Raw genomic sequence first — 25,981 nt, 5'->3', positions numbered from 1 at the left:
TGAGAAAAAAATAAAAACTTTATTGGACTTTATTACATTTACTTTACAGTTTAGTATTGCTTTTACCTTAAATGACGTAAGGTAGGGGATGGTACACAGTAATGTTCTGGAAGTTCAGGACCTTTAAAAGTCTTAATCTGGCTGGCCCTGCTTTAATGAAAATGAGGTGATTGCTTTTCACTGGCAAAGTAAGGGGCTACACCTCCCCGAACTGCCCCCCAAATCCCTGGCAACTTTATCTCTGAACCACGGCATAAGGTACTGGTTTAAATGGTGGTGGTTCCAACACTTCACATCAAGCCCTGTTTCCTGACCCCTCACCTACAGCTCAACTGAGACTGTCCCCTCTATGTCCCATCTGTTTAATTCTGTAAGAACACCTCAAATCTAACCTCCGCCAGATTATGGCTGAATATCTCTGACCTTTGACTATTGTCCAGTCTCATATTAGCCCACATGGAGATTAGCAGCTACCACCAGATGGTGCTTAAAATGGGTTAAGCACTTTGCAAAGTAGTTTTACTCCCTAAACAATCTTTTGGACTAAGATAAACTTTCAAACAAAGGAAACACTGAGGCTCAGACAGCTTGTCAGTTGCCCAAGGTCATAAAGCATAGTATATACTCAGTAAGTATTAACTGACCAGTCTGACTGATAGAAAATGGCAAAGCTTGTTTGCAAACCTAAACAGTCTGACTCTTAGCCATCTTGAGGGACCACCTCCCATCTTTCTTCTAGTGCAAATTGTTCCTCCCCTTCCGGTTTTTCTCACAATATAAACGGAACCACCATACACTCAGGTGATTAAACCAGCATCACTCAGGAATCTACCTCTCCCCCATAGCTATCAATTGCCGAGTTAAAATTTTTAATTATTCAGTAGCTCTCAGCTGTCAGTTTCTCTCCATCCTCACTTTGACTTCTTTGTTTCAAATCTTATTATATGGACTGCCCCTGGTCTCATGTCCCTAAATCCATTCTCCATATATGAGCCACAGTGACTGAAGACATCGTTCATCCACGTCACTCTGAATATGTGAATATGTCCCCTGCTGCCCTCGCATAAGGTCCAAACTCTTCAATGTGGTTTACAAAGCCCTTCGTGACCTAGTCCCTGCCCACTTCTCCCCTTTACAGCTGTAAGCTTCACTGAACATGTTTTTTTTCTTAAATCTCCCTACCCTTAACATACCGTTTAGTCTACCCTTCAGCAATGCCATTCCACTTCCCCATTTCTCTTTTATTAGCTAACTCCTAACATTTCTTGGCTTAGACAACACTTTTTCCAAGAAGCCTACCATGACACCCCAACCTAGCACCTCTAGTTTGAGTTCTCTGCAATTCCTAAATCACAGCACTAATCACAACACGTTGTACCACCTGTCAGCTCATTATACCCTCCTCGAAACTCTAAGTCCAAGATGGCAGAGCCGCTGTCTGTCATGTTTAAAGGTGCATCCCAGAACCTGACGGGGCCTGGTACAGAACACTCAGTAAAGCTTCCCTGAGTGAACAGTTCTATTCTACCGCCCTGTGTGCTACCTCTCCCGAAGAAGTTTCCCGAGAGTGCTGACCTTTTCTCTCATCTACCCGAGTGTCTTGCCCAGAAAAGATATTTAGTACAATTTCCAAATGAGTTCAAGACTCTACTCACCAGCCAGACCTTAAGTTTTAGGAGGAACAGGAGAATTCTGCAAGATGATTTATAAACCTGACTGTCCACATGTCCAAAAAAAATGAAAAACATAGAATGGCTGCTAACTGATAAAAGCTGTTAAAGAAAGGGCCTTATAAGCTTGTCTTTCTATTTTAATCAAATACCTTTGTAGTGCAAACATAATAAATACACATGCATTATACTTTTACATACTCATAACAAGATAATTACATAGACTAAAGTGGCACTGTTTTCCCAAGTGAATCTTCAGTTTAACCAAACCTACAAAGCATTTAATTGAAATTAACATTTCTGGCAAAGCCACAGGCTTAAATCAAGCAGCATCAAGGCTGTAACATTAAAAAAAGTAAATGAAAAAACTCAAGCTATAGAAACAGTAGCCATACCAGCAACCCCTCTTCTGGGGCAAGACCCACACATGTACTCCCTTCCCCAAGCACTATGAGTTTAAGGACTGAACAGAGAGCTTGTTTCACACAAGACTTTCACAGAAGAAAACTGTCATAGAAATGCATTATTATAATTACTATGCTTTTTAAAGATTTTGCAATAGAAATATATTAACGAGGGCCTCAAATATCCAACATTTTTCTGTCTTACATGTTAAATCAAAGTTGTAGGAACCTACAAGTCTTAATAAAGAACTCTCTTCACAGCACAGCTGTAGTTCACTTTAAACGGCAAAACGTTCCTTTTACTCTATATCCTTACAAATAAACATAATATAAACGAAAAGTTCTGATCCTGCATCAAGCATCATTCACTCTTGCCCTCTGATATAAACCTGGATATAGCCTTATTTGCAGAGAGTTTGCTTAATATATTAGTTGAAGCAAAAGTAAAAGGGATGTGAGCTTTCAGCAAAGGAGACCTTTATGAATTTCAGTGGTGTCCTTGGCACTCAGAGCTTCAGCTGAAGTCTCGACCGGTGAGGACGAGCGGAGCCACAAGGGTCCAGACGTAGAGGAGGAGGCAGACCCAGCTGGAACTAATCTTGACCCACACAGCTGGCCACTTGCTGGTCATGGTCTGGAAGTTTGCATCAGGGCTAAGAACACAGCAGAGATTTAGGTAAAGGAGCCTAATTTCAGCATTCAGCAGCCCCTCAGCAAAAGATAAGAAATGCTCCAGTGAAATTCGACTGACACGACTCCCTAGTAAATTTCTAGAAGAGACTTGAGAAAGTTGCGATTTTTAGTTTTTATGAGCAGGGGACTCTGCCTCTCAAACAGCTTTTATCTTCTTGCCTGCATGAAGAACCCTGACTATTCCTTGCAAAAAGTTCTTCAGGAACATCTGGCTCTTCTACATATTGGTCAAAGTCTAGATTGAAATGACTTCCCTGAAACTTTCCTTCCTTACCACATGATTACTTTGATCAGAATGCTCTCTACGGACATCTCTAGACAGAGAAAAATCAGGGAACAAAGACAAGTCAGCTCACTTAATATCATGATTTTCTCTCTCCAGTAACTCAAGTTTGGAAGGGCTTCCCACGATTTTCCCTGTATGAATTCCAACTGGATTTCAAATGCAAGAGGAGAAAAAGTCAAAAGTATTTCAGAAAAGAGCACTGAACACCACTTCATTATAAGGGTAAAAAAAGGGGATTCTGAGGTCAGGACAATGGATGGAGACTTTACAGGCAACCCCAAGGGGCTAAGTGGTTTTCCCTCGATTCTCTCTCTCTCTGCCTCCTACCTGTACCAGTTGGTCAGGGTCATCATGATGTACAAGGAAGCCGAGCAGAGCATGAGGTGGAACATGGAGTAGTTGTACTGCACGCCCTCTCGCTCGTTGTCCACAGCCCGCCGAGGCCGTCCATCTTCCTCATCGCTGGCGCCGTTGGCAGTCGTATCACGGAGGATCACGCTGTCACTTCCTGACAGGGTCAGCTTACTTACTTGGCTATTGCTGGCATTGCGGATGCTGGAGAGTGACCCCAAGAAGGTAAGTCAGAAAGGGGCCATGAAGACGAAATGCTGTCACTGGCCTAATACACTTGAAGGTTATTTCTGAACTGCTCCTGCTTTGGGGACCGAAGGGCTTCTGAAGGGTTTGCTTAAAGTTCTGAACTGCTGCCTGTCATCACAAGACAGAGACAGTACTCTCATCAGTTACAATTTGAGGGTTTAACTGCCTAGGAGTTTCCCAAAACATACTATGCTCTCAATGTCTGCTTCCAGGACTTCACAAGTACCTCTCCTTTGCTTGGAATGCACTGCCCACCTTCTCCCAGCTAACTTAATCACCCTTTAAATTCTCTGATCATGCTGTGCCCTCTAGGAGGTCTTCCCTGACATCACCCTATCACTAGGCTGGATTAAATTCCCACAGCTCCTTACTCTTCCTTCTACTGTATCACTTACTGTTCCTGTCTTCCTTGCTATTCATAGAACTTTTTGACAACAATGACCTTAGTCATCTGTGCATTTCTAGTACACAGCAGATACTCACTAAAAGTTTGTTAAATGACTGAATAAAAAAGTACATACAAATAAAGGACAAAACCCACATGAACATCTCAACAGACACAGAAAAAGCATTTGACAAAAATCTGATATTTTTTCATGATAAAAACTCAAAATAGAAATAGAGAAGAACTTCCTCAAACTGATAAAGGGCATCTATTAAAAAGTCAGGGCTAACATCATACTTAATAGGGAAAGACTAAAAGCTTTGCCCCCAAGATCAAGAATCAAAGGAAAACAAACAAAAACAGTCATTGACAGTATGAAAACAAATGAACATAGCTGTATGCCAATAAAGCTTTATTTACAAAAATAGGAAGCCAGCCCAAAGGGCTGTTACTTGCCAACCCATATTTTAAGCAATCATTAAAAAAAGAAAAAAGGATAAATCTACACATTATGTGCAAAGCTGTCCAAATTATGACAAATTCATATGTATTTCAGAACAGTATGTATACTGTTATATAGAATGCTCCCAATTTATTTTTTAAAAATTCTATATCAAGTGATATAAATAAAATTATGTATGTAACTATTGATAAAAATATGCATAATTATATAGATACAGATAGGTCAATAGACAGTAAGTATAAGCAAAGGAAAAAAGCCTGAAATAATATGTACCAAAATGTTAATCATAGAAGAGGTAAATTTAGAGGGAGGACCATTTCATTTACTACTGTTCTCACTTAAGCTATTAATTTATATAAATATATCTTTGCCCATTTTATTATTTCATATTTTAAAATTATTAAAGTAACATACACTTATACAGACAATATCAATAAAAATGGGTGGGAGAATGAGTGCACACTGCTAACATAGGTTATATCTGGTGTCCTGGATTAACTACAGACTAACATTTCATGTATAAAATTCTGTAATTGTTTAAATATTATTTACAGTGATCAGAAAATCAAGATTGTTTTAAAAAAAGATAAGCCAACCAATTTTCAGAGCCACTATTTTAGCTGATCTAGGGTCAGGTAAGGGCTTTATCCTCCTATATAAAGGAGAACGTATCTCTTAGTAAGCCTGAGAAGAATTATTTGATGAGAGGATTTACTGAACTTAAAGAAATGTACACAGCAGGGTAACTGAAGCAAGTCAATGACTTTAATAAATAAGAGTTAATTTTTTGTAATTCTTCTCACTGTTTTTTGAAAGCAAAATAGCTTCTTCACTCTATTACTAACCATCATAAGAATCTTAAGTACTTTTTAACTTACCTAGAATACAAAAGGGAGAGAACAAAGACTACCAGCCCAATAAAATTCTCTTTATTCAGAGAAGGCCCACTCTGTGATGGTGGAGCAGGAGTAGGGACTAGAGCAGTTGCATTTGCAGGAGCCAAGGTTGGTGAGGTCATGTGCATAATGATGCTCAACAGGCCAGGGTTGCAGGAATGATCTGAAAATGAGAAGCTGTTTATATCTTTAGGTATAACTCATCTTGGTCCAAAAGTACTTGAGGGGTGTGCTATACATCACTCATTCGTGATTTAAAACATGGGAATGCTACACTTCAAAGAACCTGCAACTGGGCAGTCAGTAACACATCTGTGCTGCAACCAGAGACTTAGTTTTAGAAAAAAAGAAATGAAACTACAACAACAAAGTATTTGTCAAATATCATAAATGTCAATCTTGATTTCACTGGTTTTGAAATTTAACTGGCAAGTCTTTTTGGCTCTATAGTTGTGCTTAAAGCACAAGGAGTTTACACAGACTTAGAGAACAAACTTATGGTTACCAGGGGGACGGGTGGGGGGAAGGGATAGTTAAGGAGGTTGGGATTGACATGTACACACTGTTACATTTAAAATGGATAACCAGCAAGGACCTACTGTATAGCACAGGGAACTCTGCTCAATATTATGTAACAACCTAAATGGGAAAATGTATAACTGAATCACTTTGCTGTACACCTGAAACTATCACAACATTGTTAATCAACTATACTCCAATATAAAATAAAAAGTTAAAAAAAAAAAGACTAATTTGCTTGCAAAATAAGATTAGATTCAATAAACTTGGCCTGGTTATCAAAAAAAAAAAAGCACAAGGAGTTTATCCCTAGTTTTGTTTCTACATAGTTACACAGGAATACAATAAAAATAAGTTGAGTCATCACTGAATGGTCTGCAATAATGGTTTTCCTTGAAAAGGAGTCCATAAAATACCCCCACTGAGAAACAATCCCATAAGATCTACAAAAGGAGATTTCCTGCAGCTGTTTCTTCTGGAGCCTGTACCACCAAAGTAACATTCAATTAAAGTAATTCTACAAAGGGCCAAAACAATGTTGCCTTGTTCAGCTCTTAACTAGTTTGACTTAGCCCAGGGAAAAGCCAGGACTATATAAAGGACTGTGGTCCTTTAGGCGGTCAGCTCTGAATAGCTATGAATAGACATGGAGAATAAAACCTGAAAGGTAAATACCATGGACACTGTACATTTAAGTGAAGTTTTTTGTCTGTTCATTTGTTTGTCTGACATTTGCTCCAGCTCTAGTTTCCGCACCCACCAAAGGAGTAATTTCTTACTTTCTTTTTTCTTTTTCTTTTTTTTTTTTTGGTCTGCGTGGCGCAGCTTGCGGGATCTTAGTTTGCTGACCAGGGATCCAACCCAGACCCACAGAAGTGAAAGCATGGAGTCCTAACCACTGGGCTTCCAGGGAATTCTCATTTCTTACTTTGTTTTCACCAAATGAATGCGTTATTAAAACTCCCTTACCAGGTTCATTGGACATGGCTGACCATGTGAGGTACATGGTGTAGAGGGTGATGATAGAGGACTGCAGGAGGCCAGAACGAGGCTGGTGTTCCTACAGAATCAAAAAGAAAACAATGCCATAGGAATTGCAAGGGCTGAATTTCTAAAACCCAGCATACTTCCTGGGACCCACTGAATTGTTATTAATTGAGAACCTTCTGATTCTGCTCGACAGTTGAAAGATGACAAGTAACCCTTCGGTTTGAGTTAGCTTGAAAAAGAACCAAGAAAGAGGAGGCATGTACTGCTGGTTCTCAGGCATTTCATAATCCTGGAAATTCCTGTATATCATACAAAGGCTTAGATTTACTACTAGTTCCTTGGTATAGTGAAATCTAAGCTAAGCTTTGTCACTGGCTAGCTTGGTGACCCATCACCTCTCTGGAATTTCGGTTTTCTCACTTTTAAAAGGAGAGGAGGGCTTCCCTGGTGGCGCAGTGGTTAAGAACCTGCCTGCCAATGCAGGGGACACGGGTTCGAGCCCTGGTCCGTGAAGATCCCACATGCCGCAGAGCAACTAAGCCCGTGCGCCACAACTACTGAGCCTGCGCTCTAGAGCCCACGAGCCACAACGACTGAAGCCCGCACACCTAGAGCCGGTGCTCCGCAACAAGAGAAGCCACCGCAATGAGAAGCCCGTGCACCGCAACGAAGAGTAGACCCTGCTCGCCGCAACTAGAGAAAGCCCGCGCCCAGCAACAAAGACCCAACTCAGCCAAAAATAAATAATAATTTTTTTTTTTTAAAAAGGAGAGGTGATGTCTAGATGTTCTTTTCATACCTAAATTCATATCTGAATTTTAAAAATATTGTATTTAAATGAGGAAACTCAGGAGCATGAGTTGTGTTTTAAATATTAAAATCAATTATTTTTTCTAGTTGAATTCCCCTAAAATATCTTTGCTAAAGATTCCTAAGAATCATTCTCATGATATAAACAATTTTATAAGAACGATAAATTCTCAAGTTACATAGTTTTTTTCTTAAATAATAGGGAAATTATTCATTTACTGGCACTCAATGGCACATTTTACAGTGATTAAGTTATAATTAAGAAGCCTTTATCGTCTTGGACATAAATTCATATAACAGGTTACCTAGGTTTCAAGTTTAGCATTAATTAAAAATCCTTCACAGGAGGAAGAAGCAGAAATCACAACCATACCTGAATTTTTGGGTGGATTGACATAACGGAAACCACAACGCAAAGGATCAGATTAAAACTGATGAAGAACTTGTTTTCTGTGCAGCCATCTGGTTTGGTGTAGTATGTGTAGAGCAATACGACAGAGATGATTGACAGGATATAAAACATGCTTGTGACAGACAGTAAGGCTAGAAAAAAGAAAACAAACATGAATGCCCACAATCATAACAAACTCTTATGCTAACGAGGACCAATTTTCACCCTATTTAACGTAGCATAATGCAGTATGGCTCTCATAGGGGTTTAGATACCTACCCGCATACCAGCCCCTTGGGTTCCCTTCTTCCATTCGATTTACCCATGATTCATTCCAAGAGTGAGCAAAGTCCACCAACAGCACCAGCTGGATGAGGATGAAGAAGGCAGCCCCCACCATGCCAATAAAAAACCAGGCTACAAACCAAAAGCACAGTTACTCTTCACCATAGGAGCAACATTTCAGAATGTTACTGTCCAACATTCTAAAAGGATTTCAATTCAAGTAATAGAGAGGTAATAAAGACATTGTCTCCAGCAGTACAGCAAGATTATTGCAATTCCAAACTCAAAGGCATTCTCTGAGAAGTGTTCTGTTGGGTTTCAGACCTTTTAAAACTTGTTCTAGCTTGTGCCAAGGGGAGCCTAGGGTCTGACATTCCAAATGGAAAAGATATAAGCCTTTTCCTTTACTTACAGGGATAATAATCACAGCGGAAATCCACAGATGTCACGATAAGGAAGCAGGTTAAGACAGGGAGAGTGGAGCACACGGTTACAAGTCGCTACGTTGACAAGCTCTCCGATTAACTTGGTATTGCCAAGTGAGAAGGGAAACTATTAAAATATTGGCAAACGATTAACATATGGTTCCAGAACAGCTGAGAAGTGGGCTGAATGCCTCCTGGCTTTAATCAAGCAATTAATATCTTAATATTAGTACCAAGTCATGGTAATTGGACACCATCTCATTTAATTACCAGTTCTGCAAAAATCAGTAATGAAAATGTAGCTTTCACACAAGCATTTGTAGAGTTTGTATATATTATAATTGACCCCCCTAATAGTGAACCATACCTGTGGTGAAGTGGCCCCCAGGGATATAGAAAGATCCAACCATGATACCAACAATGGCAGCAATTTTGAAGAACCAAAACCTATTAAAATATAAAAGTGCATTTATGAAATGCTAATTTTTGCCCTTGCACTGAGAAAAATGAATTTCTAAAATGCAAAAATAAAGCCTTACTAACCACTTCCAACATGATTAGGCTTATTTCTTCATCTGACATGAAACTACTTCACTCAATACTTCACACAATTTAAGGACAAACATTAGCACAGAGACCAAATCATGCACATTCACAAGAAAGAAACATGTTACTTTAGTATTTCCCTACTTTTAGCACTTAAAGATAGGAATTTTTCTAGAATTCTGGAGCATTCTAAACTAACGATGTTAGCTAAATATACAGCAATCAACTTAGATCTGGGGGAAAGTGAATTACCGAATCCTTCTTTTACAACATGGTAAAACCATGCCCCATAGTGTTAAAAAACCCATTCTGAAACCGTGCCCCATAGTTAACAGACACTGGTGCCTAACAGAAATCCTTGAGCTTGCCTTACAGAACAGTGCTAAGGGAACAGCTTGTTAAAGAACCGCCCCCGCTTGCAGTCTTGCCTTCACAAGGCTCATCGTAACGTTTTTTTTTCAAATTTCATACCCTCCAACCTTCATGTAGCCTAGATAATATACCACAAGACTCTTTTAACTACCCCTATAGATAACGCGCCTCTGACTTATGGGTCACTATAGTAACAGGGGCTTAAGCTGTTTTTCAGAAACCGGGAGTTAGTTTTTGTCCAGTTCAAGCTGCCTAAGACTGGTTGGGACCACTGACCCTAAAACAGGGCCTGCACAGATGTGCAATGAATAACCCTTTTGATGTCAGTGCCAAAAATGAATGATCCTTTTGATGTCAGAGTGCCAAAAACTCTACCCTCAGATTATGCTAAGCATCTCCATTTTTGAACATGCATCCTATTAAGAAGCATGTAGGGCTTCCCTGGTGGCGCAGTGGTTGAGAATCTGCCTGCCAATGCAGGGGACACGGGTTCGAGCCCTGGTCTGGGAAGATCCCACATGCCGCGGAGCAACTAGGCCCGTGAGCCACAATTACTGAGCCTGCGCGTCTGGAGCCTGTTCTCCACAACAAGAGAGGCCGCGATAGTGAGAGGCCCGTGCACCACGATGAAGAGTGGCCCCCGCTTGCCGCAACTAGAGAAAGCCCTCGCACAGAAACGAAGACCCAACACAGCCAAAAATAAATAAATAAATAATTAAAAAAAAAAAAAAAAAGCATGTAATTCAGATACACCTGTGCAGAACACTCACTACCTCACCTTTTCCTTACCTCCAATTCCCTTTCCCCAAACCTAAGACTACTCTGCTTCTCTATCCCATAAATATCTAAAGCCTCTCGCCTTCAGGGAGGCGGATCTGAGATCTGTCTTCCTGTCTCTGCTGCAAACCTCAGCATTTCAGGTTGGCTTGCTGCACGTCAGGCGACTGGACATAAATGCCTTGCCCACAATCACACAGTTCGTCACTGGCAAAGCCAGGACCAAACCTGGCTTTCAGTCAATCTTTAAAGGCTGCCTTGTATGGCAGAGTGTAAAGAAAGCAGCTTTGGAGCTGGACAGACTTGAGTTTCAATCCTAGCTCCAACCCTCACTAGCTGAGAGATCTCAGGCAATTTATTTAACCTCTCTGTAAAGGGGAACTGGGGATCAGGAATGGGAAGCGACAGAATATGTGAAGCAGTGGCCCAAATATATTCACTATTTATCTTTCTGTATACTGTTTAAATATATCAGGTAAATGTTTCTCTTTTAACAATAGAAAGAAAAAATGTGTGTGTGTGTGTAGTGCTTGGTACAATGCTTGAACTGTTTCATAGGTGTTCCATAAAAATCTAGGCACTTTAAGCAAAGGTATTTTTAAAAAATACAGGAAAAAGACAAGATTCTCCTTGTCCACTCTACCTCTTCCATGCTGCAGGGCCCCAACTGAACATGACGTTGAAACAACTTCCCATGTATAGTAGGTCAGAAATACATCTGGGCCACTGATTTACATACTCTACTGCTTTCATCAAAATGGCAACATTAACTGCTGAAGGGGAGGATGCACATCATAATATAACAAGTTAATAATAAATAATTCCTACATACCCATTGTGTATCGCTGCTCTGGGATCTTTACTCGTTTTCACTTTTAACATGAGAAGAAAGAAGGCAAAGAAAAAGACGGTCAAGGCAAAGTTGATTCGATATACGGCTTTATAACGAACCAGCACATCACAATCTTTATCCATGACTGTATCAACCACCTTGGTTTTAAGTCCTTCATCACAGAATCCAGGAATCTGGAAAAAGCAATTTTAATGTTATGGGAATATCCACATTTAAAGAGAGATTCTATTCCACAATAGGAAAGCCTGGATTTTTAAAACGGACCACTTCAACAACTGCAAGACTCTCCTGTGGGACTTTTCTCTGTCTTCCAATTCACTTACAATCTTGTCACCAAATAGTATAAACAAGCTGCATTTTGAAAATAAAAGGTAAGTGCTCCCTCTCTCTCTTTTCTTTTTAATATTTTATTTATTTATTTTTTGGCTGCGTTGGCTCTTATTTGCAGCACACGGGATCTTTCATTGCAGCGTGTGGGCTCCTTGTTGCAGCCCACGGGCTTAGCTGCTCCGAGGCATGTGGGATCTTATTTCCCCGACCAGGGATCAAACCCGCGTCCCCTGCATTGGAAGGTGGATTCTTAACTACTGGACTACCAGGGAAGTCCTGAGTGCTCTCTTTTTGGCCCTTATCTGTGGATGAGGTTATCTCCCATTTTCCCATGAGTTTTCATGCTACAACCCACTCCTTCCGAAGGTGAAGGGCTAGTCTAGTTTAAGTGTTTAAAACTAAACATACAAGAAAAGATAAAGTTTTAGGGCCACTCTCTTAATATCTTTTCCAAAGCTGTTAGACTAAAGATGTTCATTCTGACTACCTTTACTTTGGGAAAAGACTGATTCCTTTATATTCTGTGTCTTGACTATAACCAAAATTTAAAATCCCAACAAATCCAACGAACTTGACTTTCACAACAGTGAAAAATAAATACTAATTACAACTAAAACTCTGCAAAATATAAAAATAATAAAACCCACTACATTAAATAAGGTTATGGTTACTTCTACTTACCTTCTTCAGCTGAGTTTCCATCCCTTCATGAAACATGATACAACATACAATAGTGCCCAGGAAGAGAATGAAAGCATAGATGAGGCGAGTCACGGTGGAATTCTTACTGTTGGGACAGCAACTACACAGCAAACATGATGCCCCACCGCAAAGGCATGGAACCTGTAATAAGCACATCATCACCATTTGAGACCTCCTTCAGCGGGCTCCTTTGTGACATCCAGAACAGAAGATGAGGCAAACCAGGCTTTGAGAGTTCTAACTGATAGCTGGGAGGAAGTGGTTAAAAGCATGGGCTCTGGAGTTGATACTACTTCTGCCACTTTACCTCAACAAGTTACATAATGTAAGCTTATTTCTCCATCTGTAAATTAAACTCAATAACAGAATCTTCCTCCCTCAGACATTGCTATATTAAATGAGCACTCAACACAGTGCCTAAAACATAGTAAAAGCCCAATAAATGTTGGTTATGTTCTCACAGACAGCATATTTTATTTAAAAACAATATATCTAATACTGAGAAAAATAGAAACTAACTCCATTTGCTGTTTTCTGGGAATCCTAGCTACCAAATCTGATATTACAGCATAAGGCAACATTACATGGAAACCCTTATAATTAATGAAAGCAAGAGACATTTAGCTCCATTCAAGAGTAACCTGGAGTTCGAGCCTTGGTCTGGGAAGATCCCACATGCTGTGGAGCAACTAAGCCCGTGCGCCACAACTGCTGAGCCTGCGCTCTACAGCCCGCGAGCCACAACTACTGAGCCCATGTGCCACAACTACTGAAGCCCACGTGCCTAGAGCCCGTGCTCCACACCAAGAGAAGCCACTGCAATGAGAAGCCCGCGCACTGTAATGAAGAGTAGCCCTGCTCACTGCAACTAGAGAAAGCCCGTGCACAGCAACGAAGACCCAACGCAGCCAAAAATAAATAAATAAATAAATTTATTAAAAAAAAAAGAGTAACCTGCAGAGTCCTCAAAGTCAAACATAGAATTATCATATGACCCAGTAACTACACTCTTACATACATACCCAAAAGAACTGAAACAGGTATTCAAACAAAAACTTGTATATGAATGTTCAAAGCAGCACCATCTACAATTGTCAAAAGGCAGAAACAACCCAAATGTCCATCAACTGATGAATGGATAAGTAAAATGTGGTATACCCACAAAATGGAATGTTATTTGGCCATAAAAATGAAGTACCGATAGCTGGTACAACATAGGTGAACCTAGAAAACATCATGCTAAACGAAAGAAGTCAGACACAAAAGGTCACATATTGTATGATTTCATTCATATGAAATATCCAGAATAGGTAAATCCAGAGATAGAAAGCAGATTAGTGGTTTCCAGAGGCTGGAGGGAGTGGGGAGAAGAGAGTAGACTGCTAAACAGAAATCGAGTTTGTCTTTGGGGTGATGAAAATGTTCTGGAATCAGACAGGTGTGATGATAGCCCAACACTGTGAATATACTAAATGTCACTGAATTATACACTTTAAAATAGTTAATTTTATGTAATGTAAATTTTACCTCAATTTTTTAAAAAAAGTAACCTGGATCTTTGGTCACCTAAATTCTCCTAATGAGCATTCCAGATGAGAGGACATACTTTGAGTGATTCTTCTATATGCTTGATTAGGAAACCACCTGAATTGTTTTGACAGGTGATGTTATGAAGTCACATTACAAGGATAGGCTAGTTCAGAATCATCCGCAGAAGCAGCAAATGCAACGCTGGGGGAGTCTGGTTTTACAGTATGGTCCCAGTAATAATCTTTTATGAGATAATGTCAGGAATACATAGCACTTAGCACAATGCCTTTCATAGCAGGGGCTCCGTATATCAGGGTAACCGTTAATATCCATAATCAAAACAGCCATGGGGAATTGACCACCCAGCCTCATCTCCAATTCTTAACTACAATCTGGGTCAAAAGACTGTAATAAAAGTCTGTATCTGGTCACATACAGAAATACAGACATTTTACAGCTGAAAACAATGACACTAATTGCTTCGGGTTTATTTTGTCTGTACTCTCACACTCCTGACTCCCTTTAGCTATTTTTTTCCCCCTAGCCAATTAAATAAACTAATGATAGTTGCCTACTGTTTGCTATAGGTTGAATTGTGTCCTCCAAAATTCGTATGTTTAAGTCCTAATCCCCAGTACCTCAGCATGTGACCTTATTTGGAAACAGAGTTGCTGCAGATGTAATTAGGTAAAATGATGTTATACTGGAGAAGAGTGGGCCCCTAATCAAACATGGCTGATGTCATAAAAAGGAGAAATCTGGACACAGACATGCATCACAGGGAGAACATCATGTGAAGATGAAGGCAGAGATTGATAAAGCAAGGAACACCAAAGATTGCTACCAAACCCCCAGGACCTAGGGAAGAGGCCTGGAACAGAGTCTACCTCACCACCCTCAGAGGGAACCAACCCTGCTGACACCTTAATCTCAGACTCCTAGCCTCTAAAACCATGAGACAATAAATTTCTGTAATTTAAGTCACCCACTCTGTGGTATTTTGTTATGAGGCCCTGGCAAACCAATACATCTACTTACTTGTTTATGTCTTGTACCTTGAGGGGGGCCCACCTAGTGTTATATCTCTTGCACCTTCACACAGTAGGTACTCAATCTGTGGAACAAACTTGTCCTACTATATGGTATGTCACTTCCCCATCTCAGTAAACAACTCTATTTGAGATAGGCTGGAACCTGGGACCCTTTACCTGAGTGCTTGCACCTGGACTAACCCTTGAGCAACAGAATACAAAGAAACGATAAGGGACTCAAAATAACTGCACACATGAACAGTAAGATACAAAAAAGCCACAAACCAACTGCCACTTCTGAGGTGCGCAGAGCAGTAGCAGGGTACCGCGCAGATCCCTGCACAGAGCCGCACCAAGGGGGAGAGCAGATTACCTAAGCCACACCTCTTGCTCAACCCACTGATTCGCTCCTTCCCATATCCCATTTAAGGAACCAGTTCCCCCATCTGTTACTTGTTTTTTCTCTCTCTTGCTTGGCTGAAATTCTCGTCTGGCCTCTTATCAATTTCTATTGATCAAAGAGTGCGAGGACCCAGGTGAGTCACATACTCTTCCTGTTGCCCAGGCCAAAAACCTTGGAGTCATCCTCAATGCCTTCTCTTTTTCCAAAACTCTCATTCCATCTGTCAGCACATCAGCTCTATCCTCAAAATGTATCCAGAATCTGGCCACTTTCATAGCATCCTCACGTTGGTCCAAGCCACTACTATCATCCCTCACCTGGATTAAATGAATAGCTCCTGTCTCGCTGCTATAGCAACCCATTCAGAACCCTGAGTTAGTGTAAAAATTATTTTCATATGAAGACATGTGAGATTCAAAAGAAGCAGAAAAAAATGCCTTCTCAGAGCTTTTCTCATCTGACTGAAAGCAGCAACTGCCATAAATTCTCTCTCCAAGGAAGTTTTATGGCCATGAAGAAGATAAAAAGACCTCTGCACCCACAGAAACAAGTACTATCACAAACTTTCTTATCTCCTGTTTGTTCTCCTAAAAACCCATTTGTCTTTCCTAAAGAAACCTATTTGTTCTTCCTATGGAAGCCCTTTTCTGCCCCGCCCAATCCTAACCCTAACTCCAATTAAGTTAGGTATATAATAAGCCCTATATTCTAACCACCCCTTTGAGTTATTCATCACTAAGAACCCCTGCGTGTATGTGGGTTGCACAAGTACATGAACTCTTTTTTTCTCTTGCTAATTTGTCTTTTCTCAGTTTAATTCGCAGGCCCCAACCACTACCCACTGAGAATGTAAGTTTTTCCTCCCCTACACTGCCTTACCCTTTCTTTTCTAACATCTGTTCTCCACACAGCAACCTTGTTAAAACACTGGTCAGATCACATCATTCCTCTTTTCTGTAATGGATCCCCATAATCACATAAGAGTAAAAGCCAACGTCCTTAAATCAGCCAATGGGTATCTATGTGATTTGGCTCCCTTTACCTTTCTGACTTCATTTTCTATTATTCTTCCCCTCACTCATTCCATTCTCTGGTACACTGAATTCCTTGCTGTTCCTATTGAACAAAAGGAATTAATAAAATATAAAAGTGATTTATAGGTAGAAATGCTTTGATGGCATCAATTCAAATCTCAGCTTTACATCAAAGCCAAAATGTGTTTCCGGTTTCAAATTACCAATTCACGCCCTAATTAATTTCCTTCTTAACTATTTTTTTCTAAATCTATTTTGTAAACAGTGAGTTTGACCCACTAGTAAACTGTAAAAAAAAAAAAAAAAAAAAAAAAAAGACCAGGATTTTTTTTTTTAATGTGATAGAAAAGAAAAATTGTACAGCAGAGGGCAAAGGTAAGAATTATTTCACGAAACGTGTGTCTAAATGGGTGTATTAAATCAAGCACGTAAAATTTATTTCTTACTTTGGTTCAAGGCTGAAAAACTGGAAAGCCACTACAATCTAGGCCCTTAAAAGACCAACAGCCCTTTTCATTTAAGATCAACAACCTTAAAGGATGGAAAATACATTCTGTCCCTAAGAAAAAGTAGCGGCATGAGCTGAAATAGAGTCCTTGGTCATTTAAGTCAGCTGGGGAATTAGGAAACAAGGAAATGATGTTAAGGAATCATGCTCCTCGGAAGCGAGTGTATGAGTGAACGCAGCATATTCTCTTCCATAGATCCCAAAATTCCTTTTTTAAAATACGGCGTTTACAATCTACAAAGTGATTCAACCTATTTATTCATTTCATCCTCACAACAGCTCTTGAGGCGAGGAATGCTGGGGTGATTGTCCTCATCTTAAGGGAAACCAGAAAGAAATGACTTGTACAAGGTCCCAAAATGTTCAGGCCATGACTTCCAATTCTGAATAATAATCCACAAGGCCTTCTTTCCATTGCGCCAGAACCGCAGACAGGCCTCGGTTAAAATCTCACCTCTGCCACAGACTCTGTAGCTTTGGCAAATCCTGTGCTAGGGGATAAAAATATTATTCAAGCCCCACCTCCCCGCTCAAATAAATGACGCCACCTTAAGAAGGTGCTTGGAAATGAACCAGAGAGCCCGGGCCCCGGGAGCCGGGCTCAGTCCCCAGTCCCATTCCAGCTCCGGAGGAACCCAGAGGCCGGACGGCTCGCGGGGGCGGGGCAATCAAAATTGTAAACAATGGAGGGCTGGCCTCTTACGTTCCTCCACAATCGCAGAAGGCGAACCGCCTGATGCTGATCGCAGGGCATCGCAGATTTTATCCTGGACCCCCCCGGATACCCTCTGCAGCCCAGGGCCGGACCCCCAAACCCCGGGCCCCGGGCGCCAGGCCCGTCGGGGTCTGCGCTTGGGGAGCCCTTATCGCCCTCCCCCAAACCACAGGACCGACGGAGACACCAGACCCCGAACTCACCCAGCTGGCGAGGGAGAAGACGCCCAGCACAGCTCCCATGGTGATGCGGATGACGGAGGTGGCCGATGCGGAAGCTCCTAGGGCGGTAGTAACGGCTGGTTGAGGCGTCTCCTCAGAAACGCGACGGTTTCTCAGGCCACAAACGTGCGGCCTGCGTCATGCGTGGCCCCGCCCACCGCCCTCGGCAGGGCTGGGGGAGGAGGCGGGGCTAAACCGGCCCGAGGCTGCAGGAGCAGAGCAGGGTTTATTCCTTCATCTCGTTTGCATTCCCTGGGAGTCCACTATGTCAAGATCTGGGGTACAGAAGTGCACAAGAATTCATGGCCAAGTTAAGAAGAGACTGACAATGGACAGAAACGCACCATGGCATATTGTGATGATTACTATGGAAAAGTATTACGAGGAAATATTCTTTCAGTAAAAGTGTGTTTAATGCCTACTATGTAAGGAGAAGGTAATCAGTTAGGGAGTAGTCCTGGAAGGACTTTATATTTAATCTGAGGTATTTATATTAAGTCTAAGAACTGAAGGATGAGCCCAAGTTAAGCAGGAAAGATGGGCACTGTTTCCTAAACTGTGGGATATATAAACCATTTGGGGTGACTGAAAGGATCTAAGGATGCACGTATATATAGGACATTAAGTAACACTGAAAGGCAGAGTGAGAAAGTCTTGTTTCAAACTAAAGAGAAAGTGTGTTTGCCACTCGTATGTATTTAACATTTTTCTAACATTTGCTTATCTCCCTTTTTAGCAGAGCAAAGGCTTCATTTTCCAAATCTCATCAAAAGGTAACAACATCTACAGTTAAATAACATTGTTTTAGGGTTTGTGTATATGTGTGTTTGTAGAAATTCTTCCACTTCTACCAAGCAATACTTGATTTCCCTTTAAGTAGTGGTGTAAATTTTCCTTTGTAAATTTAAGTAAAAACTGAGTCCATTTAAAGAAAAAATTTTGAAAAATTATTTACTTACGTAAAAACAGGTGGTATGTAGATATGGCAACAATGATGGCAATATTCTACAAATAACTGGTGTAGGGGAACATTTTCCTGGGAGTATGAGAACCTGTAGAGTTTGGATCCTAGAATATTTAGGTTGGAAGACGCCTTAGAAATAGATTCAAATCTTTTCTTGTCAGAAATGGAAAAAGACTCAAAGTGAGATGGTTTGCCTAAAGCCACAGAAAGGGTTGATGGCTGAGGAAGGAGAATTACTCAAGCTTTCCTAATTCCCTTCTCTCTTTCTGCCCCCCAAACTACTTGCCCAAGTCAGGCTGTTTCAGGACCACTGAACCTTCCAGGTAGCCCTTAAAATCCTTGCTTCTCCCTGTCTGCGTGTTGTTGGACTGGGCAGAATAAAGCTAAGACTGTGATAAAGCCCGTGATCAAATTCTACCAGGAACATGCCCACAGTCAAAATGAATTAGAGTTATTTAGCTTGTTTGTTAAGGGAGAATGCATTAAGAGAAACCATGAGGTATCTTGGTAAGAGGGAGTTGGGAAGACCTTATTGTAGGATTTGGGTCTGTGCTGGGTACCTCTAAGAGGGGTTTAAGGAAGTGGGGAACAGTTTTGAATTGGACACAGTCAAGAAGCAGGGACAATTCAATAACAGGTATCTTAATTTTTATCCAGAAGGTAGGAGAATTAAAGCAGGGCCAGAGTTGTCACTGAAAAAGAACCAGGACCCACTCATGTTAGAAGAGGAGGATGTTGAGTCATATGTGTGGTTCCTGAGTGGCCTTGTCTATGCCTTGTTCCAAATACAGAGTGGCCTTGTTTGATATTTGTTTATATTCTGTGAGCACTTGTTTATGTTCAGTGAGGAACAATGGGTCTAGCCAGCGGCTGAAGGGTTTTTCACTCTCTGACCTGTAAGCATTAGTCCTCCCAAATGTGGGACCCTGCCCTTCTCTCAGTGTTTCTGACCCTAAGTGGTTAAGTGTGCCTCGTCTAGGTGGCAAAGGTGGGGGAGAGCGGATCTTTGAGATCCTCTGCTCCAATTTCCCACCTCCTCCTGTAAGAATCCCTCAGCAACACCTGTTCTGGGAGCACGGGGGGGGGGGTGGGGTGGGGGGGGGGGCGGAGCTCACTGTCACACAGAGCAGCCCCGCCCATATTCATACTGTCAAAACTAGGTTGTTTTCCCCCCTGGAGGGAAGGAAAAATTACCCCCGCACCTCTTAGGTTTAGTGATTGGGCCAGCTAGGCATGGAGGCTTTTATACCATTCTGACAAAGAGCTGTAGGAAGGTAAATATATGGGAGAAACTAATGGAAGATAAGGGTTGTTTTAGGAGGGTTTGTTTTGTAGATTCCTCTCACCGATAAGAGTCTATCTAGAGTTGTCTCCTGTGATTAACTTTTGCCCCTCCTGGTAGAGAGGAGATGGGGGACACCGTCACAAAGGGAAATTTATAGGGGGAGGGCAGAGACCTTTTCTGTGTCTCCTTCTCAGGTGTCTTCAGCTGGAGGTAATCCTTATGCCAAAGTGGCATATTTGGGGGTGGAATGATCTGATCACTTACACTCCTATATATTGTTTCAAAAGGTAACCCATGTACTTGATTTTTTTTTAAGTTAATGTGTTAATTTTTATTTCAGTTTTATTGAGGTATAGTTGACATATAAAATTTTAAGATATTTAAAGTATACTTCGTGATGATATGATGTCTATATATATTGTGAAAGGATTCCTCCGATCTAGTTAATTAACAGATATTTCAACTCACACATTTATCTTTTTGTTGTTGTTGTTGTTGAGAACATTTAAGCTCTGTTCTCGTAGCAATTTTCCATTACACAATACAGTGTGATAAACTATAGTCACCATGTTTTCATTACTCAGACTTTTTCTTCTTATAGCTGAAAGTGTGTATCCACTAACCAACCACTCCCTAATTCCTTCATCCTCCAGCCCACATCTGACTCTGTTTCTATGAGTTTGACCTTTTTTTTTTTTTTTTGATGCCACATATAAATGATACCATTCATTATTTGTCTTTCTTTGTCTGGCTTATTTCACTTAGCATAGTATCCTCAAGGTCCATCCAAATTGTTGAAAGTGGGAAGATATCCTTCTTTCTTATAGCTAAATAGTATTTCATCATATGTATATATGCCACATCTTCTTTATCCATTCATCCCTTCAGAGAAACTTAGGTTGTTTTCATAATTTGGCTATTGTGAATAATGCTGCAATGAACTTGGGAATGAAGATATATCTTCAGTACCCTATTTTTATTTCCTTAGGATATGTATCCATAGTGGGGTTGCTGGAACATATGATAGCTTTATTTCCTTTTCTCCACATCCTTGCCAGCACTTGTTACCACTTTTCTGCATAACAGCCACTCTGAAAGGTGAGGTGATAATCTCATTTTGGTTTTGATTTGTGTTCTCCTGATGATTAGTGATGTTGAGCACTTTTTAATGTAACTGTTGATTATTTGTCTACTTTGGAAAACTGTTCATTCAGTTTCTCTGCCCATTTTAAACTGGATTCTCTATTTCTTTTTCAACATCTTTATTGGAGTATAATTGCTTTATAATGTTGTGTTAGTTTCTGCTGTATAACAAAGTGAATCAGCTGTATGCATACGTATATCCCCATATCCCCTCCCTCTTGCGTCTCCCTCCCACCCTCCCTATCCCACCCCTCTAGGTGGTCGCAAAGCACTGAGCTGATCTCCCTGTGCTATGCAGCTGCTTCCCACTAGCTATCTATTTTACATTTGGTAGTGTATATATGTCAGTGCCACTCTCTCACTTCCTCCCAGCTTACCCTTCCCCCTCCCTGTGTCCTCAAGTCCATTTAGAGGTTATCTTTTAAAATTTAATTTTCTGTTTGTAGTTGGTATATAGAAATATAATTGATTTTGTATATTGACTTAGTATTCAGCAAACTTGCAAAACTTTTATTAACTTTAATAATGTGTATATAGAATTTTTTGTAATTTCTATATAAACAATCATGTCATCTATAAACAATGTCATTAATTCGTTTTTTCTAATACTTAAACATTTCATTTTTCTTGTCTCATTGCAATTACTAGAACTTGATTTTTTTTTAATACTGCATAAAAGAATGTCGACTGAAAAAAAAAAATACACAACCTAAAAGTTGAGAGTTATGTTTTATTCGGCAGACATTCTTAGGACTTCAAGACCAGGAGACAGCATCTCAGATAAAGGCTGAGAAAACTGTTCCAAAGAGGAAAGGGGGAAGCCAGGACAGATAGGAGTTTTTGCAACACAACCAAGGTAGTCGGAACAAAAGGCTACTCTTAGTAAAAGAAAACTAGATATCTCAAGTTAAGGAATTTAGCACTTTCTATGTATGGGAAGATGCAAGAGTCTGGGCTCACTGAAATCATTCCTTTGATATGCACCTCAGCTATCTGGGTGCATATCCTGTGTCTTCTCATCCTGAGATTCCTCAAGCTGCACCGCTGGGAGTGGCTGCAGTCTGATGACTGCTAGATGGCAGGTATTCTTTGTTTCCTTCCTGAGTTCCCTCAGGGCTCACTGTCCTACGGGAGGCTGTAATGTAGTAGCTAGATCCTTTGTTTACTGATATGGCAGGCAGTGTTTTATTTCTCAAGAACATACAGTGAAAATGTATTAGCTTACTCCCCCCGCCCCCTGCCGTCTCCCGAATCTCTTTCCAGAGTTTTGTATGCATATGCCAGCTGTGTGTGTATTACCTACCACTCCCCTTTTACCTGTTGTAGTGTTCCAACCACGTGGTGTTGTACATTGCTTATATCACACAACTTATTCATTCATTCAAGAAATATTTACCAAGCTCTTACTATGTGCCAGGCACTGTTCCCAGTGATGAGAGAACAGCAGGGAACAGCGAAATGCTTGCCCTTAAGAGAGTTTATGCTGTAGTGAAAATGTTAGAGCAGGCAGGTAGCTAGGTATGAGCCGAGAAATAGGGGCAGGGGCCAGGTGGGAGGAAGTCACGCATCTTGTAAACAGCAGGAGTCCATGGTCAGACAGAGAAAAGCAGGAACCTCCAGACTAACAGGAAACCACACATTTTGGGTGATAAGTGTCCTGGAAGAAGACAAAGAAAGGTGAGGAAAGGCAGGAATCTCCTGCGTCCGAATGTAACCTGTTGTTCATTATGCTCTCATTACAATAAAATTAGTCTTATTAAGTTAGCAGATTAGAAGTACCCATCATGCACCAACGCCATGACACTTCTGATCTAAACTAAATAAGGACAAAAATCCCTCCTCCCCTCGGGAAGATGGAGTTGGGATGAAAATCAGGGAATACGACCCCCAAACTCCTCCTTCCCCAGTGACTATTTCGCCCCTTCATTTGTATGCCCTTAATAACCGGCTTGCCAAAGAAGCCCAGGGCAGCAACCCCTCACCTGTCTGCCCTCTCCCTCTGAGAGTGGATTCTTGCTTAAATAAATTCTCACTTTACTTTCTTAACCTCCCTGCTTTGTCTCCAAATTGTTTCACGACGAGGCAAGAACCTTAAACTCACTGGGAACAAAAAGAGACAGGCAACAAATAAATGTATAAAATTACATCAGATACTGACAAGAACTGCGAAGAAAAATAAAACAGAAGAGAAGACAGAGTTGGTGGGGTCTGCTATTTTAAATAGTCAGGGCAGGTCTTTTTGAAGACCTGACGTTTGAGCAGAGATTTGAAAGAAGTGAGGAAGTCATGGGGATATCTGGAGGAAGAGTGGTCCCAATGTGGAACAGCAAGAGGAAAGGCCCTGAGATAGAAGTATGCCTAACTTAAAAACCGCAAAGCCAGGGTGGCTGGAGCATGGACAAGAGGGAAAATGGTGAGAGATGGGATTGGACAGCTATCCAGGGAGGTAGTTCACTTGGAGGGGGGGGGCGGGGTCTGTTGATCATGGTAACTCTAGATTTTGTTCAGCATGCTTAAAGGTTTTGAGCAGGGGAAGGATGTGATCATGTTCACATTTTAAAAGGATCGTTTTGGTTGCTTGGTGGAGAAGAGACTGGGGCAGGGTTGGAAGTTAGAATAGAAGCAAAGACAGGGCTAGTTAGGAGACTACCGCTGTGTGAAGTGAAAAATGTTGCCTGCCATATGTCGACTGAAAAAAAAATGCACAACGTGAGAGTTGTGAGTTAAGTTTTATTTGGGGCAAAATGAGGACTATAGCCTGGGAGACAGCATTTCAGATAGCTCTGAGAAACGGCTCCAAAGAGGTAGGGGTTAAGGTCACTATATATGTGATTTTGGTGAGGGGGGAGTACATGCAATCAAGCACACATTTTTGCAGAAGGTTGCTGCTAGTCACGAGAAGCAGACATCACCATGAAAGATTTTAGTGCTTTTCTAGATAAGAGGAAATGTAAGAACTGGGCTCATAAAATCTTCTCTTAAAAATATCTAACCATCTGAAGACCTGTTCTGCCAGTTCTTCCTAGAGCACAGAGTGCCTCCTTCCTGATCTCCACCCTGAACTTTCACTGGGTGTTGAAGGTCAGCAGCTGCAGCAACTCATAACTTAATCCTTGTAGAGGTAGATGGCAAGTGCCAATTTGTAGGTGACACATAACAGTAAACAAAGGATGCTGCAGCCGTCAAACCACTACACCCACCCCAGATAGCGAGGCCTGAAGGAACTCAGGATGGAGACCAACGGGCTGCCAAACCCTCAGCCACTGCAGTCCCCCACAGCTGTGCACCCTGAGGGGATTCAGGATGGAGAAAAGCAGGATACTGGCCCTAGATAGTTAAGCTGCCTATCAAAGGAATGATTTCAGTGAGCCCAGACTCTTGCATCTTCCTGTACACAGAAAAGTGCTCAATTCCTCAACTTGAGATATGTTTTTCTTTAATTAACAGTAATCTTTGTTGCAAAAACTCAAATATATTCTGACTCCTCCCTCGTTTCTTTGGAGCAGTCTCTCAGAGCTGTCTGAGAGGCTGTGTCCAGCCAAATAAAACATAATTCTCAACTTTTAGGTTGTGCTTTTTTTTTTTTTTTCAGTCAACAGCTATATGCATAGCTTGAAGCTAGGTCTATATGGAAACTGTATCTGTATCTACCTCAGTCCCTCTTAATTCTTTCTCTGGTAATCCATTTTACGGATGTACCATAATTAATCTGTTACTGATGGACGTTTAGACTGGTCTCAGCCCTTTTGCTGTTACAAACAATGGAGCAATGAATATTCTTTATGCTCATGTTCCAAGATTATCTGCAGGATTATTCCAGGAAGTATAACTGCTAGTCACAAGTTAAAGTACATTATTTCTCATATTGAAATTAAATCTGGTGATCGCATTCTCACCATGAGCCCAAAGAAACAAGTTTTTTTGTTTCTTGTTCTGGTTTTTTAAAAAAAATTCTTTGTCCCACCACCGTTTTGGAAATTAAAGAGAGAGAGGCATGTGCTACCCTTCCCACATCAATTTTCACATCTTTAAATATTCCCAGTCTAGCAAGCTTCCGCCTGCGGCTCCGTCATCTCCCGGAATAGTCTCCATCTCAGGTGACAGAGAGAGAAACTGAGGCACAGGCAGGATATGAAGCCCAAGTCCTCCCCCGGCCTGGCTGTCCCCCTTTCCCCCAAAGTTTCCTTCCTTCTCCCGTCCCTCCGGGCCAAGTTTGAGGCTGCCAACCCCTACCCGGGTCCCCCTCCGCTCCGGACCCGTACTTCCGCCCGCTTTCCCCTCCTCCGCCCGCTTTTCCCTCCTCCGCCCGCCAGGGGGCTGCGGAAGGGGCCGCGAGGCCTCCTGGTCCCCTCCGAGCCGCCGTAGCGCGAGCCGCGGGAGTTCGGCAGCTCCGGTCGCCAAGGCAACGGGCTCCGCTGTGCTCGGCGGGCGCCAGGCAGCCCGGGGGAGGCGCTGCGGGCCAGCGGCCCGGGCTCGGCTGGCGGCGGGACGGCAGGTGAGCAGGGTCCGGGCGGGTAGTCACGGTCCTAACGCGCGGTTCCCGGCGTCGACTCGTCTCAGCGGGCGAGGGGCTGGGCCGCTGGGGACTCCCGGGAAGGAGACGGGGCCTGACCTTTATCCGCTCCCCCCACCCTTGGCGCCGGGGCTGCGCCCCCTCTTGCCCTTTAATCCCGTCTTGCGCTTTGGTCTGTTTATTATATTTGGGGGCCATTGGCCTGATTCGAAAGTTTTTTTTTTTTAAAGCTCTTCT

At 41.7% G+C, this 25,981-nt stretch overlaps 2 protein-coding genes across 3 annotated transcripts in view; one reads left to right on the top strand and one right to left on the bottom strand.

Annotated features, from left to right (window-relative positions):
• Window positions 1-17,973, bottom strand: SERINC3 (serine incorporator 3). Its single transcript, XM_036825777.1, has 10 exons — window positions 17,822-17,973; window positions 12,377-12,538; window positions 11,345-11,538; window positions 9,185-9,264; window positions 8,387-8,524; window positions 8,090-8,259; window positions 6,886-6,976; window positions 5,380-5,560; window positions 3,381-3,608; window positions 1-2,727 (listed from the first exon to the last, which is right to left on the bottom strand). The coding sequence occupies exons 1-10, from the start codon at window positions 17,858-17,860 to the stop codon at window positions 2,589-2,591; spliced, it is 1,422 nt and encodes a 473-aa protein (XP_036681672.1). The 5' UTR covers window positions 17,861-17,973; the 3' UTR covers window positions 1-2,588.
• A 7,634-nt stretch (window positions 17,974-25,607) lies between these two features.
• The window catches only part of PKIG (cAMP-dependent protein kinase inhibitor gamma), a 110,241-nt gene continuing 109,867 nt past the window's right edge, over window positions 25,608-25,981 (top strand). Inside the window, exon 1 of one of the 2 annotated variants that reach the window (XM_036824899.1) lies at window positions 25,608-25,726. The gene's annotated coding sequence lies outside the window, so the exon portion shown is untranslated. The remainder of the gene's footprint in view (window positions 25,727-25,981) is intronic. The other variant, XM_036824901.1, reaches the window with a different exon arrangement.

The sequence above is a fragment of the Balaenoptera musculus genome, chromosome 15 (assembly GCF_009873245.2).
Source record: "Balaenoptera musculus isolate JJ_BM4_2016_0621 chromosome 15, mBalMus1.pri.v3, whole genome shotgun sequence".
Lineage (NCBI taxonomy): Eukaryota > Metazoa > Chordata > Mammalia > Artiodactyla > Balaenopteridae > Balaenoptera > Balaenoptera musculus.
Note: the sequence above shows the minus strand (reverse complement) of the source record. Positions and strands in the feature narration are given on the sequence as shown.

Coding starts and splice junctions, on each gene's coding strand:
- SERINC3 (XM_036825777.1), bottom strand. CDS start 17,860: ATGGGAGCTGTGCTGGGCGTCTTCTCCCTCGCCAGCTGG. Junction 5,561..6,885: donor AGCCATGTCCAATGAACCTG/GTAAGGGAGTTT, acceptor TCTCATTTTCAG/ATCATTCCTGCAACCCTGGC. Junction 2,728..3,380: donor ACCCTGACCAACTGGTACAG/GTAGGAGGCAGA, acceptor CTGTGTTCTTAG/CCCTGATGCAAACTTCCAGA.